Source organism: Felis catus, chromosome A1 (assembly GCF_018350175.1).
Source record: "Felis catus isolate Fca126 chromosome A1, F.catus_Fca126_mat1.0, whole genome shotgun sequence".
NCBI lineage: Eukaryota > Metazoa > Chordata > Mammalia > Carnivora > Felidae > Felis > Felis catus.
This window is the reverse complement of record NC_058368.1, coordinates 87923400-87939378: the sequence shown is the minus strand read 5'-3', so window position 1 is coordinate 87939378 and position 15979 is coordinate 87923400. Positions and strand designations below refer to the sequence as shown.

General features: G+C 59.6%; 1 protein-coding gene across 49 annotated transcripts in view; it reads left to right on the top strand.

The window, feature by feature from the left end:
* OBSCN (obscurin, cytoskeletal calmodulin and titin-interacting RhoGEF) overlaps nt 1–15979 on the top strand; it is a 161408-nt gene that overhangs the window by 77312 nt on the left and 68117 nt on the right. For 46 of the 49 annotated variants that reach the window (XM_045056644.1, XM_045056651.1, XM_045056697.1 and 43 more), the window contains 15 exons: nt 52–321; nt 450–716; nt 1092–1358; nt 1462–1728; nt 3884–4156; nt 4755–5021; nt 5165–5431; nt 6997–7269; nt 7583–7849; nt 8607–8873; nt 8961–9224; nt 9542–9805; nt 12543–12806; nt 13148–13411; nt 13753–14016. In XM_045056644.1, coding sequence (XP_044912579.1) covers nt 52–321; nt 450–716; nt 1092–1358; nt 1462–1728; nt 3884–4156; nt 4755–5021; nt 5165–5431; nt 6997–7269; nt 7583–7849; nt 8607–8873; nt 8961–9224; nt 9542–9805; nt 12543–12806; nt 13148–13411; nt 13753–14016 — 4005 coding nt within the window. The remainder of the gene's footprint in view (nt 1–51; nt 322–449; nt 717–1091; nt 1359–1461; nt 1729–3883; nt 4157–4754; nt 5022–5164; nt 5432–6996; nt 7270–7582; nt 7850–8606; nt 8874–8960; nt 9225–9541; nt 9806–12542; nt 12807–13147; nt 13412–13752; nt 14017–15979) is intronic. The other 3 variants (XM_045056599.1, XM_045056703.1, XM_045056717.1) reach the window with 3 other exon arrangements.

Sequence of the window (15979 nt, the reverse complement as noted above, 5' to 3'; positions counted from 1 at the left end):
CTGGCGGTCCTCCCTGTGGGACTGCCCCAGTGACCAGCCCCTCACCCACAGAGCAATCCATCACCATCGTGCGGGGCCTGCAGGACGTGACTGTGATGGAGCCCGCACCTGCCTGGTTCGAATGTGAGACCTCCATCCCCTCGGTACGGCCGCCCAAGTGGCTCCTGGGAAAGACAGTGCTCCAGGCCGGGCCCACCGTGGGCATGGAGCAGGAGGGCACGGTGCACCGGCTGACGCTGCGACGAACCTGCTCCACCATGACTGGTCCGGTGCACTTCACCATCGGCAAGTCGCGCTCCACCGCACGCCTGGTGGTCTCTGGTGAGCGCGCCGCTGGGGCGAAGGGGCGCAGACCTGGCAGGTCTGGTGGCAGACCTGGCACAGGGTGGGTTCTGGGACCCCGCGGTCCCTCCGCTGACGCATCGCTGCCCTCTCCCCTCCCGCGGCAGACATCCCCATGGTGCTCACACGGCCCCTGGAGCCCAAGGCGGGGCGCGAGCTGCAGTCGGTGGTCCTGTCCTGCGACTTCAAGCCGGCCCCCAAGGCCGTGCAGTGGTACAAGGAGGACACGCCCCTGGCGCCCTCCGACAAGTTCAAGATGAGGCTGGAGGGCCACATGGCAGAGCTGCGCGTCCTCCGGCTCACGCCCGCGGACGCCGGCGTCTACCGGTGCCAGGCCGGCAGTGCCCAGAGCAGCGCTGAGGTCACGGTGGAAGGTAGCCAGGGCGCATGGGGTCGCCCCGTGCCAGGGCGAGGGTCTCCGCCTGGGGGATGTGTTCCCGGGGTAGAGGGGGGAGGGGCGGGGAGAGGGTCCCGGAGGGGAGGGTCTGGGGGGGAGGGTCCCCAAGGAGGAGGGTCGGGGATGTGGGGAGGGTCTTTGCCGTGGGGAGGGTCTTTGCCATGGGGCGGGGGCTCCGGAGGGGGAGGGGGGGGAGCATCCTCAGGGGGTAGGGTTTGGGGGGGAGGGTCCTCGCCGGGGAAGGGGAGGAGCGTCCCTAGGGGGGAGGGTCTGGGAGAGGAGGCAAGGAACCCCCTCTCCCCCCGGGGAAGGGTCTCCTGCGTTGGTGCTGAATGGCTCTGTGCTCTGGCAGCGCGCGAGGTTACAGTGATGCAGCCGATGCAGGACGCAGAAGCCACGGAGGAGGGCCGCGCCTGCTTCTCGTGTGAGCTGTCCCATGAGGACGAGGAAGTCGAGTGGTCGCTCAACGGCACACCTCTGTACAACGACAGCTTCCACGAGATCTCCCACGAAGGCCGTCGCCACACGCTGGTGCTGAAGCGGGTTCGGCGGGCCGACGCCGGCCTTGTGCGCGCCTGCTCCCCCAAGGTGTCGGTCACTGCCCGCCTGGAGGTCAAAGGTGAGGCGTCGCTGTGGGTCCTTGGGGTACTCCCAGCGCGGGGCGCCGGGGTCCTTGCAGGCCGAAGGTGGAGCTCGCTCACCTGCCCACGACCTCCCCGCAGCAAAGCCGGTGGTGTTCCTGAAAGCGCTGGACGATGTGTCCGCGGAAGAGCGGGGCACGCTGGCCCTGCAGTGCGAGATCTCAGACCCCCAGGCCCGCGTGGTGTGGCGCAAGGACGGGGTGGAGCTGGTCCCTAGTGACAAGTACGACTTCCTGCACACGGCGGGCACGCGCGGGCTCGTGGTGCACGACCTGAGCTGGGAAGACACCGGCCTCTACACTTGCAGTGTGGGCTCCGAGGAGACCAGCTCCAGAGTCAGCGTGCACGGTGCGTGGCTATGCGGACTGGGTCCAAGGGGAGGGTCCCGGTCCTGGAGGCGGGGGCGGATGCAGGGGCAGGTCCGAGTCCAAGGGGCGGGTCCGGGTCCATGGGGCGGTTCGGGTCCAGGAGGCAGGGCCGGGTCATGGGGCGGGGCGGGTGCAGGGGTGGGGCTGGGTCCAGGGGGCGGGTCCGGGTCCAGGGGGCGGGTCCGGGTCCTTGGTGGGGAGGCGGTCCAAGGGATGGAGCGGGCACCAGGAGGCAGGGCGGGGTCCACGGGGCGGGAGCGGGTTCAGGGGCTGGTCTGGGTCCATGGGGCGGGTCCGGGTCCAAAGGGCGGGTCCGGGTCCAGGAGACAGGTCCGGGCCATGGGGCGGGGGCGGGTGCAGGGGCGGGGCTGGGTCTAAGGGGCGGGGCCAGGTCCTTGGGGCGGAGCCAGGTCCAAGGGGTGGAGCGGGCTCCAGGAGGCAGGGCCGGTCCATGGGGTGAGGGCGCGTGCAGGGCGAGTCCGGGTCCATGGGGCGGAGGCGGGTCCAAGGGATGGAGTAGGCACCAGGAGGCAGGGCCGGGTCCATGGGGCGGGGCCGGGTCCAGGGGAGAGTCTGGGTTCAAGGAATGGAGCCGGGTCCAGGGACGCATACGGGTTCATGGGGCGGAGTTGTCGCCAGGGGCGAGGCCGTCTCTAGGGGCGGGTCCGGGTCCAAGGTAGGGCCAGAGTCCATGGGGTGGGGCCGGGTCCAAGGCATGGAGTAGGCTCCAGGAAAGCTGGGTCCATGGGCGAGGCCATCTCTAGGGGTGGGGCCATCTCAGGGGCAGGCTGGTTGCAGGAACAGGGCCGGGTCCAGGGGCGGAGCCGGGTCCAGGGGGCGGGTCTGCGTCCAGGGGCGTGTCTGGGTCCAGGGGGCAGACAGGGCTAGGTCTAGGGATGTATCTGAGTCCAGGGGCGGAACTGTTTCTAGGGGCGGGTCCGGGTCTAGGAGCGGGTCTGGGTCCAGGGGCAGAGCCCTGTCCACTGGTGGGTCTGGGTCCAGGCGGCAGGGGGGGTCGCGGCCAGGGGCGGGGCCGGGCCCGGGGTGGGTCTGGGTCCAGGAGGCGGGTCCGGGTCCAGGGGCAGGCGGGGCCTGCCACTGTGGTGCCCACCCGCTCAACCGTGCCAGGAGCTGCTTTGTAGAGCCCAGGAGGTCAGGGGCAGGCTCCTGGAAGACCAGGCTTGATGGTCCCTAAGAGGCCTGGGTTGCAGACAGTGGGGCGGGGACGTTGAAAAGAAGAGCTCTCGGGGACACTGGGCTGGCCATGAGTGATAGAGTCCCAAGATGCCAGGGATTCAGTGCAGGCTAGTGACATTCAATCTGCATCAGGGGATGTGTGTGGTCAGGTGTGGGAACCACAGAGGGAGCACAGTCAAGGTCGCCTTTTGGGGGTGGCTAATGGCAGAGGCCCAGATGTCAGGCATAGGATGCTCTGGAAGGACTTCCAGGCCACAGGAATAGCCTGGTGAAGGTGGTTGTTGGCAGGCCACATTTCTGGTTTATCAAGTTGCCTCAGAAAGGTTGAGCTGCACCATGGGTTACACAGCCAGCAGGGCAGCATTGCCCCCCCTTCCCCCTGGCTTGGAACACACGGTTCCTTCAGAAGTCACTGTCAGCCTAGGCCTGGCCTCCTGTGTGCACTGCTGTCCTGGCCCACTCCTCTGGTCCGATTCTTTCTCCTGCATGTGCATGGCAGGCTTGCTCCGCAGTCACCCTGGGACGTGTCCCTGGTGGGCTGGCCAGGGTTTGAGGTGAGACAGGGAATGGGGCAGGGCAGCATGGTGAGTTTGTTCTGGAGCTGGATGGCTCCTTCATTCAGGCCTGTCCTTCACCTCCTGGAGCTTTGAGCTGGCCACCACCATGGACAGTGAATGTTCTCTGCACAGTGAGTGTTCTGTAGCAGATAGGAGGGTGGCCACGCTGGTTTACACTCACAGCTCTCTGTGATCCATACAACAGGGTTCGGCCAGCTGGAGACATTTGCTTAGCGGGGAGTGGGACTGGGGAGGGAGGGAGTGAGGTCTTGCCCCTTGTGGGGTCTGACCTGGGGCAGCAACGGGCTTGACAGTGCCAGTGTTAAGAGGCTGGTGTCCGAGGGCCTGGCCGGCATGACCACCATCTTCCGTGGCCCACAGACCTGCACGTGGGCATCACCAAGAGGCTGAAGTCGGTGGAGGTGCCGGAGGGCCAGAGCTGCACCTTCGAGTGTGTCCTGTCCCATGAGAACCCCAGCGATGTGGCCATATGGACAGTTGGCGGGAAGACAGTGGGTGGCTCTGGCCGCTTCCGGGCCACACGCCAGGGCCGCAAATACACCCTGGTTGTTCAAGATGTGGCTCCTGGAGATGCTGGGGAGGTGGTGTTCTCCGTGCGGGACCTCACCTCCAAGGCCTCCCTCATCATCAGAGGTGGGCACCGTGTGCAGGGATGGGGGCCTGTCTCCACTGGGGTGAGGGTGGAGTGGGGCCTCGGGCCAGAAACGGTGCTTCTGGGGACAGTCCCCCAGTCCCCGGGGAGCTCCCCTGTTGGAGGCCCAGAAGCACCTGCTGGGGTGCAAGGGGTGTCTGGTCATCTCAGAGAGCTCACTCTGTGGGGCGAGAGCCTCCAGTCTGTGGGCAGGAGCAGGGTTGGGGGTCTGACAGCATGGTGGCCCCTAGGGCTCACTGCTCACTGAGCTAGTGAAATCGCCATTGGCATTCCTAAGCTTGTGTACCTGGTATAAATACTGGTGCAGGTGGGTGATATTCAATTCACAGCTGGCAATGGCGGTGGCCACACTTTTGAGTCTTGGGGCTCTGAGTGATACCAAGGTGTGAGGGTCTGTGGTCTCATATCTCCCCTCCCAGGCCCCTGCCTTGTGACTGTGGGGCCTCTTGCACTCCAGACCCTGAGGCCCCAGAAGGTCCTGTGGTCTCCACCTCTGTAGTGCTTGCCCTGCCCTCACCCTAAGCACGGCTGGGGTGTGGCCATGCCTCACGGGGCTGTTCTGCTCTCTGCTCTCTTCAGAGAGGCCGGCAGGTATCACGAAGCCTCTAGAAGACCAGCAGGCTGCTCTGGGTGAGGATGTGGTGATGAGCTGTGAGCTGTCTCGGGCCGGGACCCCGGTGCGCTGGCTAAAGGACGGGAAGGCCATTCGCAAGAGTCAGAAGTATGACCTGGTCACGGAAGGCACTTGGGCCACTCTGGTGGTCCGTGCGGTGTCGCTCAAGGATTCAGGAGAATACACGTGTGAGACAGAAGCTTCCAAGAGCACAGCGAGTCTCCGTGTGGAAGGTGACCCCACAGGAGACCCTGGGATGGGTCCCCTGGCCTCTGTCCATCCCTCCCTGCCCATGGTGGGGGCTGTTCCCTGTCCGGAGGGGCTGGCATGGGGTCTGCACAGCCCTCAACCCCCACTTCTTCCCACTGCCTCCCAGAAAAGGCCAACTGGTTCACAGACGAGCTGACCGACCTGCATGTGGAAGAGAAGGGCACAGCCGTGTTCACGTGCAAGACAGAGCGTCCCGCAGCTGTGGTGATCTGGCGCAAGGGCCTCACGGAGCTGCATGCCTCTGGGAAGCACGCACCCAGCCAGGAGGGCCTGACCCTGAGGCTCACCATCAGCGCCTTGGAGAAGGCGGACAGTGACACCTACACCTGTGACATCGGCCAGGCCTGTTCCCAGGCCCGGCTCCTGGTGCAAGGTGGGGCCTGGTGTCATGCTGGCCGGGGGTGTGGTTGGGAGTAAGCTTTGTTCAAAGTGGGCTTGGAGGCTGTCAGGGACCAGCCTCAGTTTCCCCATCCCTGGGAGCTTGGCCCTGGGTGGTCTCGTCTCTGAGGTCCTGCTAAAGGGACACAGTGTGAATGAGCACGTGTCCTCATGAATTCACGCAGTTGTTTGCTCGGAGCCTGTGTGCTGGAATGTGTCTGGCCCCCACACCGGGGCTCTGCAGGGAGTGTGGCCTGGGGATGCCTCCAGATGTGAGGAGTAACAGTTGCACCTGCCAGGCGGCATGAATGCTATTCTCCCACCTCCCAGATGGGGAAGTGGGGGCCCGATGCAGTCCGTGGTTGGCCCAGAATCATAGGGCATATTGATGTCCAGGCAGGATGGTGCACTCCCCTCCCAACGCCAGGGTCCAGCATTCAGGGAGGTCAGGAGGAGGGCCCTCCCGGGGGCGGGGGCTCTGTCCGTGGGAAATAACGAAAGAACAACAAAGAAGCCTTGCTGTGGTTTTTTTCCTGTCCTCTTCTGTGAAATCCAGCAAGCCCAGTGAGCTCACACCACATCCACTCTGTAAGCACAGTAGAATCCCTGGTTGGTCACAAAGCTCGTACTCATGCTTAATCCAGGATACATCAGCTAAAGTGAGAAACACGCTGTCACACAGCATCCTCTTCAGAGACAATACACACTTGCCCATCTGGCTGTGCGGCCAGAGCCTTTTCTTTGCGCACTAGTCTGTGACTCAGTTTCCTTGTCTGCCCTGCACACGTCACCCACCAATGGGCCATCCACGAGTTCCTTTTGTGGTCCCATAGATGTAAGACACCTGCAGGTGCAGAAGAAGGCTGGAGACAGTCCCTCTCCATCATTAGGACTTCTCTCTGAGCCTTCCCCACACCTAGGTCAGCTGCAGAAGTGCGTTTTTTCACGTCGCCAATCTTCCAAAGCATTTAAGTTTTCACATGGCCACAACTGTTTTCACACTCCTACTTCTTTTTTTAAAAATATTTTTTAATGTTTATTCATTTTTGAGAGAGAGCGAGCGAGCATGAATGGGGTAGGGGCAGAGAGAGAGGGAGACACAGAATCCAAAACAGGCTACAGGCTCTGAGCTGTCAGCACAGACATGGGGTTTGAACCCAGAAGCTGTGAGATCATGTCCTGAGTCAAGGTTGGATGCTTAACTGACTGAGTCACCCAGGGGCCCTCCTATTTCTTCTTTTAATCCATGATTTAATTGCATTCTGTGACCTTGGGGATGGACGTAGGCAGGTGTGGAGAAGAGTTTGGGGAGAGGAGGGCTCGCTCTGACCCACCCCATGTGCTCTGAGAAGGACCCCAGAAGTGGGCTTGGGGTTCATCAGTGGAGCCAAAACTCGCACGTGTGGACAGTTGAGCTCTGATACATTTGCTGTGCTCTGGGTTTCATCATTCTGAGCCTTACTCAGTCCAGCTGTGAGCCCACCCCCAGTCTTGGGGAGTGCCCCTTTCCCTTGGCAGCTGGCTGCAAGGGACCGTGACTTGCCGGTCTGTGCCTTGCAGGCCGGAAAGTGCTCATCACAGAGGATCTGGAGGACATGGAGGTGCGTGAGGGCTCTTCGGCCACCTTCTCTTGTCGCATCTCCCCTGCCGACTACGAGCCTGTCCACTGGTTCCTGGACAAGACGCCCCTGCACCCGAATGAGCTCAATGAGATTGAGGTTCAGCCAGGTGGTTACCACGTGCTGACCCTGCGGCAGCTGGCGCTCAAGGACTCAGGCACCATCCACTTTGAGGCAGGGGACCAACGGACCTCAGCTGCCCTTCGGGTCACAGGTGGGCTGTGTGCCCAGTGCTGGCATGGGGCCTGGTCCATAAGGCTGAGGGTGCAGCCTTGTAGAAGGTAGATCTTGGCCATGTGCAGAGCATGGTCCTGGGGCTCACAGACAAGGTGCCCGGCCCACAGATCCCGGGGAGGTGGGGCTCTTTGAAGGTGATTGCGGCATGTGGTATGCAGAGCTGATCCCTCAGTCTCCAAAGTGTGGGCTGGGCCATGCCAGGCCTGCTCTGTATCCCCGGCAGCCTGTTTGTGACCCCAGCCTCATGGGGCAGGGGTCCACACCTCCTGAGCTTTCCTCTGCACCTCCAGAAAAGCCAAGTGTCTTCTCCCGGGAGCTCACGGATGCCACGGTCACAGAGGGGGAGGATCTGACCTTGGTCTGTGAGACTACCGCCCCGGACAGCCCCGTGTGCTGGACCAAGGATGGAAAGACCCTGCGGCCATCAGCCCGGTGCCAGCTGAGCCAGGAGGGCCACCAGGCCCAGCTGGTCATCAAGGGTACCACTGTGCAGGACGGTGGGCGCTACAAGTGTGAGGCCGGGGGCTCCTGGAGCAGCTCCATTGTCAGGGTCCATGGTGAGTTCCTGGGCTCATGTCCTACTCTCTGTGTGGGGGAGCCTGTGGCATGTCCAGGTGCATGTCCAGGTGTCTGCTGCTTTGGTAGAGTTGACCATCTTCCACCTGTGTCTCCTGACCAGCAGCGTCTGACTTGCTTCATTCCTATGTCTTGTTTTTTGACATCTCTGTGTCCCCTCCTCCTGGCTTGGTTCATCTCCAAGTGTCTCAGCATAGACCACATGACAAATACCATGGATCCAAAGACCAGTTAAAACATGGACATTTACTGTGTCCCAGTCCTGGAGGGGGAAGTCTGAGATCCAGGTGTGGGTGGGGCTGTTTCCCCACTGAGGCCTCTCTCCTTGGTTTGCACACACCGCCCCCTGCCTATGTTCTGGCTTTGTTCTCCGTCTGTGTCCTCAGCTCCTATGTGATCGCTCAGATACGTGGGATTCGGCCCATCCCAATGACCTCAGGTTACCGAAATCACCTCTGTAAAGACTCCATCTCCAAACACAGTCACATCCTGAGGTTCTGGGGGTTGGGGCTCCAGCATATGAATTAGGGTGGGGGACACAGTTCTCTTCCCAACTGTTTGCCCCCCCCCCAGAGGACAGAGTTTTGGAGTTCGCTGCCCATAACCCCCAGTGAAGGAAGGGTGAGGTGGGCCTGCCTGAGCCCTCTGGCTGCTGTGTCCTCAGCTGTCCCCAACCCCAGGGGCCCTCAGCTGGGGTGCAGGATGGAGGGGTCAAGCCAAGCCTGTGCCTGCTTGCAGCACGGCCGGTGCGGTTCCGTGAGGGGCTGAAGGACCTGGAGGTGCCGGAGGGTGGAGCTGCCACACTGCGCTGTGTGCTGTCATCCATGGCCGCGCCTGTGGAGTGGCGCCGTGGAGATGAGGTTCTGCGGCCCGGAGGCAAGTACAGCCTGCGTCAGGAGGGCGCAGTGCTGGAGCTGGTGGTCCGGGACCTGCGGCCCCAGGACACCGGGCAGTACTCCTGCCACTTTGGGGACCAGATGACCTTGGCCATGCTCACAGTGAAGGGTAAGCATGCGTGCCTGCCTTGCCCACATGCTCCTTTCATTCCTGTGGGAGGTCAAAGGTGACATTTCCTGTTGGGCCCTGTTGTAGCCCTGCCTGCTGAGTTCATAGGGAGACTGAGAAGCAAGGAGGCCTCAGAAGGGGCCACAGCCACGCTGCGCTGTGAGCTGAGCAAGGAGGCTCCCGTGGAGTGGAGGAAGGGGTCTGAGACCCTCAGAGCCGGGGACAGAGTCAGCCTGAGGCAGGACGGGACCATGTGTGAGCTGGAGATCCGTGGCCTGGCCGTGGCAGATGCTGGGGAGTACTCGTGTGTGTGTGGGCAGGAGAGGACTTCAGCCATGATGACCGTCAGGGGTAAAGACCACGTGTGGCCAAGCAGTCGTGATTTGGTGTCCAGTTGACTTTGTGATGTCCATCTGCTCTCATTCCATGTTCATGTTCTTTCTCTCCCACATTCTCTGGTGTCACCCTCCACCCGTTACTCTGTGGAATCTCTCCCCTTCCTGGGCTGTTGTGTGAACTGTGAGAAGCCAGTATCCCAGCCACTTACCACTCCTTGGTCACTGCTGGTCCTGTTGTTCTGTAGAAGTCTGTCTTGTCATCTGTCCCATCATGTACCACCACCCCCCAAAATCTCCAGAGAATCTGATCTTCTATGTCTGACTTCCCAGCCCTGCCTGCTGAGTTCATAGGGAGACTGAGAAGCAAGGATGCCATGGAAGGGGCCACAGCCACTCTGCACTGTGAGCTGAGCAAGGAGGCCCCTGTGGAGTGGAGGAAAGGGTCTGAGACCCTCAGAGCTGGGGGCAGAGTCAGCCTGAGACAGGATGGGACCATGTGTGAGCTGGAGATCTGTGACCTGGCTGTGGTGGACTCTGGGGAATACTCATGTGTGTGTGGGCAGGAGAGGACGTCGGCCACACTGACTGTCAGGGGTAAGGATTTTGTGTGGTCATGTGGAGCAGTGTCTCCATGTTTCAAAAAGCTGTCCTGTTGTTCTGCCCTGGTTGCCATAGGGTCCTTCTGCCTCTCTGCCTCTGTCTCCTGCATCCTGCAGCATGAGTCTCTAGCATCTGCTTGTGTGAGACTTATCCCAAATAAACTGCAGAGAATAAGGTTCTTTCTGCCCTCAGGGGGTTACATCTCAGGGAGAAATGGGGGGCATCCTACACTACAACTGAGGATTACAGACTTCATGAGTTCTCTGGAGGGAACATGCCGCAGAGGAGCTAGGAACTAGATCGAAGCTTGGCACTCAACGCAGCGATACTGAGAGGCTGACTGGGGAAGGGAGCCGGGAAACACATGCAGGGACATGGAAGAGATGTGGGGGTGAAGTGCGGATGTGGAGGGTGGATGGAGGCAAGGTCAAGGTGTGCAGAGTGAGGTGGGGTGAGGTGAGGTGAGTGGGTTTGGAGGTAAGATGTGGTGAGGTAGATGTAGACTATGAGGTGAATCATGTGAGGTGGGTGTGGAAGGTGAATGAGGTGAGTTTATGTAGAAAGTGTGTGAGGTGAAGTGAGGTTAGATTGGGTGTGTAGCGTGAGTTGAGGGGAGGTCTGTGTGTGTGGGGGTGAGTTGAGTTGAGGTGACATGAAGTCTGGGTATAGATGCAGAGATAAAGTGAAGTGAGGTGATAGGTGTGGAAGTGAGATTAGATGGGTGTTGAGGTAAGGTGGATGGATGGGTGTGAAGGTGAAGGGTGTTGAGGTGAGGTGAATGAGAAAAATGAGGTGAGGTGAGGTGACTGTGGAGGTGAGGCAGGTGTGGAGGTGAGGCGAGGTGGGTGTGGAGGTGAGGCGAGGTGGGTGTGCAGGTGAGGTGAGATGGGTGTGGAGAGAAGTGAGGTGGGTGTGGAGGGGAGGGGAGGTGATTGTGGAGGTGGGGGGGTGTGGAGGTGAATTGAGGCAGGTATGGAGATGAGGCAAGGTGGATGAGGTGAAGTGGGTGTAGTGGTGAGATGAGTAAGGTGAGGTGAAGTGGGTGTGGAGGTGAGATGAGGTGATTGTGGAGATGAGGCAGGTGTGGAGGTGTGGCAAGGCAGGTGTGGAGGTGTGGCAAGGCAGGTGTGGAGGTTATGTGGGTGTGGAAGTAAGGTGGGTGTGAAGGTGAGGTGAGGCGATTGTAGAAGTGAAGTGGTGTGGAGGTGAGGTGAGATGGATGAGGTGAGGTGATGTGAGGTAAGGTAGATCAAGAAGGTGAGGTAGGTGTGGACATGAGGTGAGGCAGGTGTAGGGGTGAGGTGGGTGAGGAAGGTGAATTGAGGTGGATGAGGTCAGGTGAGGTGGTTATGGAGGTGAGGTGGGTGAGTGTGGAAAGTGAGATGAGGTGGGTGAGGAAGGTGAGGTGGGTGTGGAGAGGTGAAGTGGATATGGAGGTGAGATAAGGTGGGTGTGGAGATGGGGTGAGGTGGATGAGGTAAGGTGATGTGAGGTAAGGTGGTCAGGAAGGTGAGGTGGGTGTGGACATGAGGTGAGGCAGGTATGGAGGTGAGGTGAAGCAGGTGTGGAGGTGACAGTGGGTATGGATGGAATGTGGCGGGTGATGGAGGGGAAGGTCATGTGTGCCATGCCCAGGAAGGCAGGGGGACATCCATGTGGAGGTGGGGTCCAGGTCTGATGCTGACAGGTGGGTAGGTCTGCTCACAGCATTGGCAGGAAGTCTTTTGGGAGTGGGACATCTCAGACATGGTGGGATTCAGGATGCAGGGCAGGACAGGAGGGCTGGTCCAGGGTTAGGGATGATAGGCCCTGTGAGGGGCAGGTGGGAGTCCCTATGCAGTGGAGCTGCCTGCCATGGGTCATCCTGCCTGCTGTCCCCGAGGCCCTGCCTCCAAAAGGCAGCTGTGTTGCCAGGTTGATATCTGTGGCCATTTCTCATTTGCTCTCTGTGCGTGTGTCTGCTCCTCTCAGGCCTGACAACCCCTACACCAAGGTCCTGGGGCCTGAGCAGGCTCTGGGAGGAACTTGTGCAGTGGTGCGAGGGGCCCGAGACCCTTGGGAATGGGGGCTCAGAACAGGCCCTGCCATGGTGTGGCTGGTGGCTCCCTGATGGGGCCCGGGTCCTCAGGGGCCCTTATGGGGGCCTGGTCACTTCCTGCAGGGAAGCAGATGAGACAAGGTAGGATGAGGACACCCCCCACATCCCGAGGGTATCCTAGGAGCACCCGGGCCCCTATGGTGCTTGAACTGTGTGGATGAACATAGCATCTTTGCCATAGGAGCACCGGGTGACCTCATGGAGCATGGGTGCCCTCTAGTCTGGGAGCAGCTGTCAGAGGCTGCGGCCATGATGTGGTCCAAGCAGGGCAGCCTGGGGTATGCGAGGTAGATGAGGGACCTGGGACCTTGAATCTAGCATCAGGTACAGTCTAAGACAGGATTGACCATGGAAGATGCTGGCAGATGTCCCCGTTGGCCACTATGTCTATCTGTTCTGTGGGCACTATGACCATTCCCATGCATGTGTCCATGTCCTGAGGTCCACTGTGGATGCCAGCTCCTCTGTCTCCCTGCTGCCCAGCCCCCACACACTGTGATCCACCCATGTGTCCATGTGTCCATTCTTTGATTTCCTATTTGCTCCAGGGTGCATTTCATTGTTGAGTGTCCACATCCTGACTTCTTAAGTTACTTGGTCTGATGCTCCCTGTGTCACCTTGTTCCTCCCCAGCCCTGCCCGCCAAGTTCACAAAGAGCCTGAGGAAGGAAGAGGCCACAGAAGGGGCCACAGCAAAGCTGCACTGTGAGTTAAGCAAGGTGGCCCCCGTGGAGTGGAAGAAGGGGTCTGAGACCCTCAGAGCTGGGGACAGAGTCAGCCTGAGGCAGGACAGGACTGTGTGTGAGCTGGAGATCCATGGCCTGGCTGTGGCAGATGCCGGGGAGTACTCGTGTGTGTGCGGGCAGGAGAAGACTTCGACCACGCTGACGGTCAGAGGTAAAGATTGAGTGTAGTCATGTGGCCCTGTGGCTTGGTGTCTCCACACTGTGACTATGTCACCATCTTCTCCCTGTCAGACTCCGTGGGCATCTGTGCCTCTCCAGCTGTGTCCTCCTGGGGACTCTAGCCTTCATCTCCCCATCCAGTATTTGTCCTGATGTTTGTGTCTGGGCTTGTGTCTGTCTTTCCTGGGCCATTTGCCTCCTACCCACCCTGTGCTCCGTTCACTCATTCATGCTGTGGCCCTGGGCAGTTTGTGTGGTGCTTGTGGGTGTCTTGTCCTGGACATAGAGTCCCCGAGACAGTCTGGAGTCCTCCTGATCCTTGGCTCTCTTCAGCCCTGCCCGCCAAGTTCACAAAGAGCCTGAGGAAGGAAGAGGCCACAGAAGGGGCCACGGCCACTCTGCACTGTGAGCTGAGCAAGGAAGCCCCCGTGGAGTGGAGGAAGGGGTCTGACACTGTCAGAGCCGGGGACAGAGTCAGCTTGAGGAAGGACAGGACCGTGTGTGAGCTGGAGATCTGTGGCCTGACCATGGAGGATGCTGGGGAGTACTCGTGTGTATGTGGGCAGGAGAGGACATCGGCCACACTGACCGTCAGAGGTAAAGATTGTGTGTAGTCATGTGGCCCTGTGGCTTGGTATCTGCACATTGTGACTATGTCACCATCTTCTCCCTGTCAGACTCCGTGGGCATCTGTGTCTCTCCAGCTGTGTCCTCCTGGGGACTCTAGCCTTCATCTCCCCATCCAGTATTTGTCCTGATATTTGTATCTGGGCTTGTGTCTGTCTCTCCTGGGCCATTTGCCTCCTACCCACCCTGTGCTCCGTTCACTCATTCATGCCGTGGCCCTAGGCACTTTGTGTGGCGCTTGTGGGTGTCTTGTCCTGGACATAGAGTCCCCGAGACAGTCTGGAGTCCTCCTGATCCTTGGTTCTCCCCAGCCCTGCCTGCCAAGTTCACAAAGAGCCTGAGGAAGGAAGAGGCCACAGAAGGGGCCACGGCCACTCTGCACTGTGAGCTGAGCAAGGCATCCCCTGTGGAGTGGAGGAAGGGGCCCAAGACCCTCAGAGCTGGGGACAGAGTCAGCTTGAGGCAGGACGGGACCATGTGTGAGCTGGAGATCCATGGCCTGACCATGGAGGATGCTGGGGAGTACTCGTGTGTGTGTGAGCAGGAGAGGACATCGGCCACACTGATCGTCAGAGGTAAAGACTGTGTGTGGCCACCTGAGTGACTTCCCCCTGCCTCTTGGTCTTTGCTCCTTATGTCTCTCAATGTTGCTGTCTCTCCAGGACCACACGATAGCCATGTGGAGCATCCCACAGTCTCACACTAAGAACACACTGGTCAGTCTTGTCCAGGCCCCGGGGTGGATGGTACGGGGACCCCCAGGAAAACATGTACAGATGGGCATCACAGTCCAGGAGAATGGCCCGGGGCTCCTGGCCTGTGATCGGGCTGCGGATGGGCACACATCCTGGGCCCAGGTGTGGGGCTGGGAGCATGTCACACACATGACGAATGTATGAAGGAGGACTGAGGGCAGCATTGGGGTGTTCAGGGATAAGGTGGCCAGACAGGCCAGGCCCTCCTTTGTCTGGTGACAGGGTTTGATTGCCCTCTGAAGGGCTCTGTCCCACTTGGCTTGGGCTGCAGGACAAACACTGTCACGGGTCCCACACTCGTAGTGGCTGGAAGTCTGAATCCAGGTGTTGGGACCCAGGAGCATCCGTCCTTAGAGTGTACACATTGTCTCCTCCCATGTCCTCACGTGTCTGTCCCTTTATTTGTGTCCTGATCCCCTCTTGTTAGGATGCCAGCATGATTAATGACCCACCCAGTGACCTTCTTTACCCTAATTACCCCTCTGAAGGGTAATCGTATTTCCATATGTGCTCATATTCTGAGGTCTCGGGGGTACAACTCCAGGATACAATTTGCTGGTGGGACAAGTTTGTGCATGACACTCTGCCCTCTTACATCCCTGGAAATGCATGTCCTTCCCACGTGCAGCGTATGCACACCCCGTTCCCAAGGCTCCAAAGCCTTACCTGAGTCCAGCGTCACCACAGAATCCAGAGTGTGATGGAAGCATGTGCACCAGGTTTGGGTGACACTCAAGGTGGCTTCCTCTCAGCCATGAACCTGCGAGGTCAGACTGCACACCTCCCAAACGCAGCCACAGGACATGTACCAGACGCGCATTCCTGTTCCGAAGGGGAGAAACGGAAATGAAGGAAGAGGTCCCTGGTCCCTGGAGACACGACACTGGGCAGGAAAGACTCCTGGATTTTAAGGCTGGACAAGGAGCCTCTGGCTCAATACTCTGTCCTCTGGGCCCACAAGTGGTGCCATGGGCCGTGGGTAGATGTGGCCTGGCCTGTGGATCCCATGCCGTGGCAGCCCTGCAGCTTCTGAATTTCCCTTGCTTTCCTTCTTTGCCCTTCTCGACGAGTGATACATGTCCACAGTTGGGCAGCTCCACGGGTGCATCCCGTAGGACCCCTGGAAGTCTGATGGTTTCCTCCATTTCAGCCTTCTCGTCTCTGATTCAGGCGTGGCTGTAGCATATCTGCATGCTCTCCAAAACTTTGTTGGTCTCCCATGCAGCTCTCAGGAGTGTGGCTCATCAGACCAGCCTTCCGCACACCCTGCCTGGGCGACCCTACCTCTGTTCCCGCTTCTGCCCTGCTCTTACCTGTGTTTTACCACAAGGAGTGAGAAGAAATCAGGCTGCTCCCTCAACTCTCTTCTTGGAGATCTCTCAGCTAACCAGTGCAAGTTCACTGCTCACGAGGCCCACCTTCCACAGATTCTGGGCAGAATTCATCCACCCACAGACTGGGCAGAATTCATCCAGGTTCCTTGCTACTTCCTACAGATACTACTTTTCCTGAAAGTGTCCAGTCAGCTGTTTCTCATTGCCGATTTGGGCCTCACCAGAAGTGCCGTAATGCCTATACTGACCCCTGCTCCCATGATCTACTCCAGGCAATCTAGATCTATCCGGCTGTCTGTCAAAACCCAGCCTTCACTCAACATCAGTTCCAAAGCTGGTTCTAGAAATTGAGGTCTTTGTTATGGCAGGAACCGCTCCCGCTATCAAAACAGGCATGACTGAGATATAGAGAAGCGGCCTTGACATTGGAAACGTGTAGTCTCCCAGTC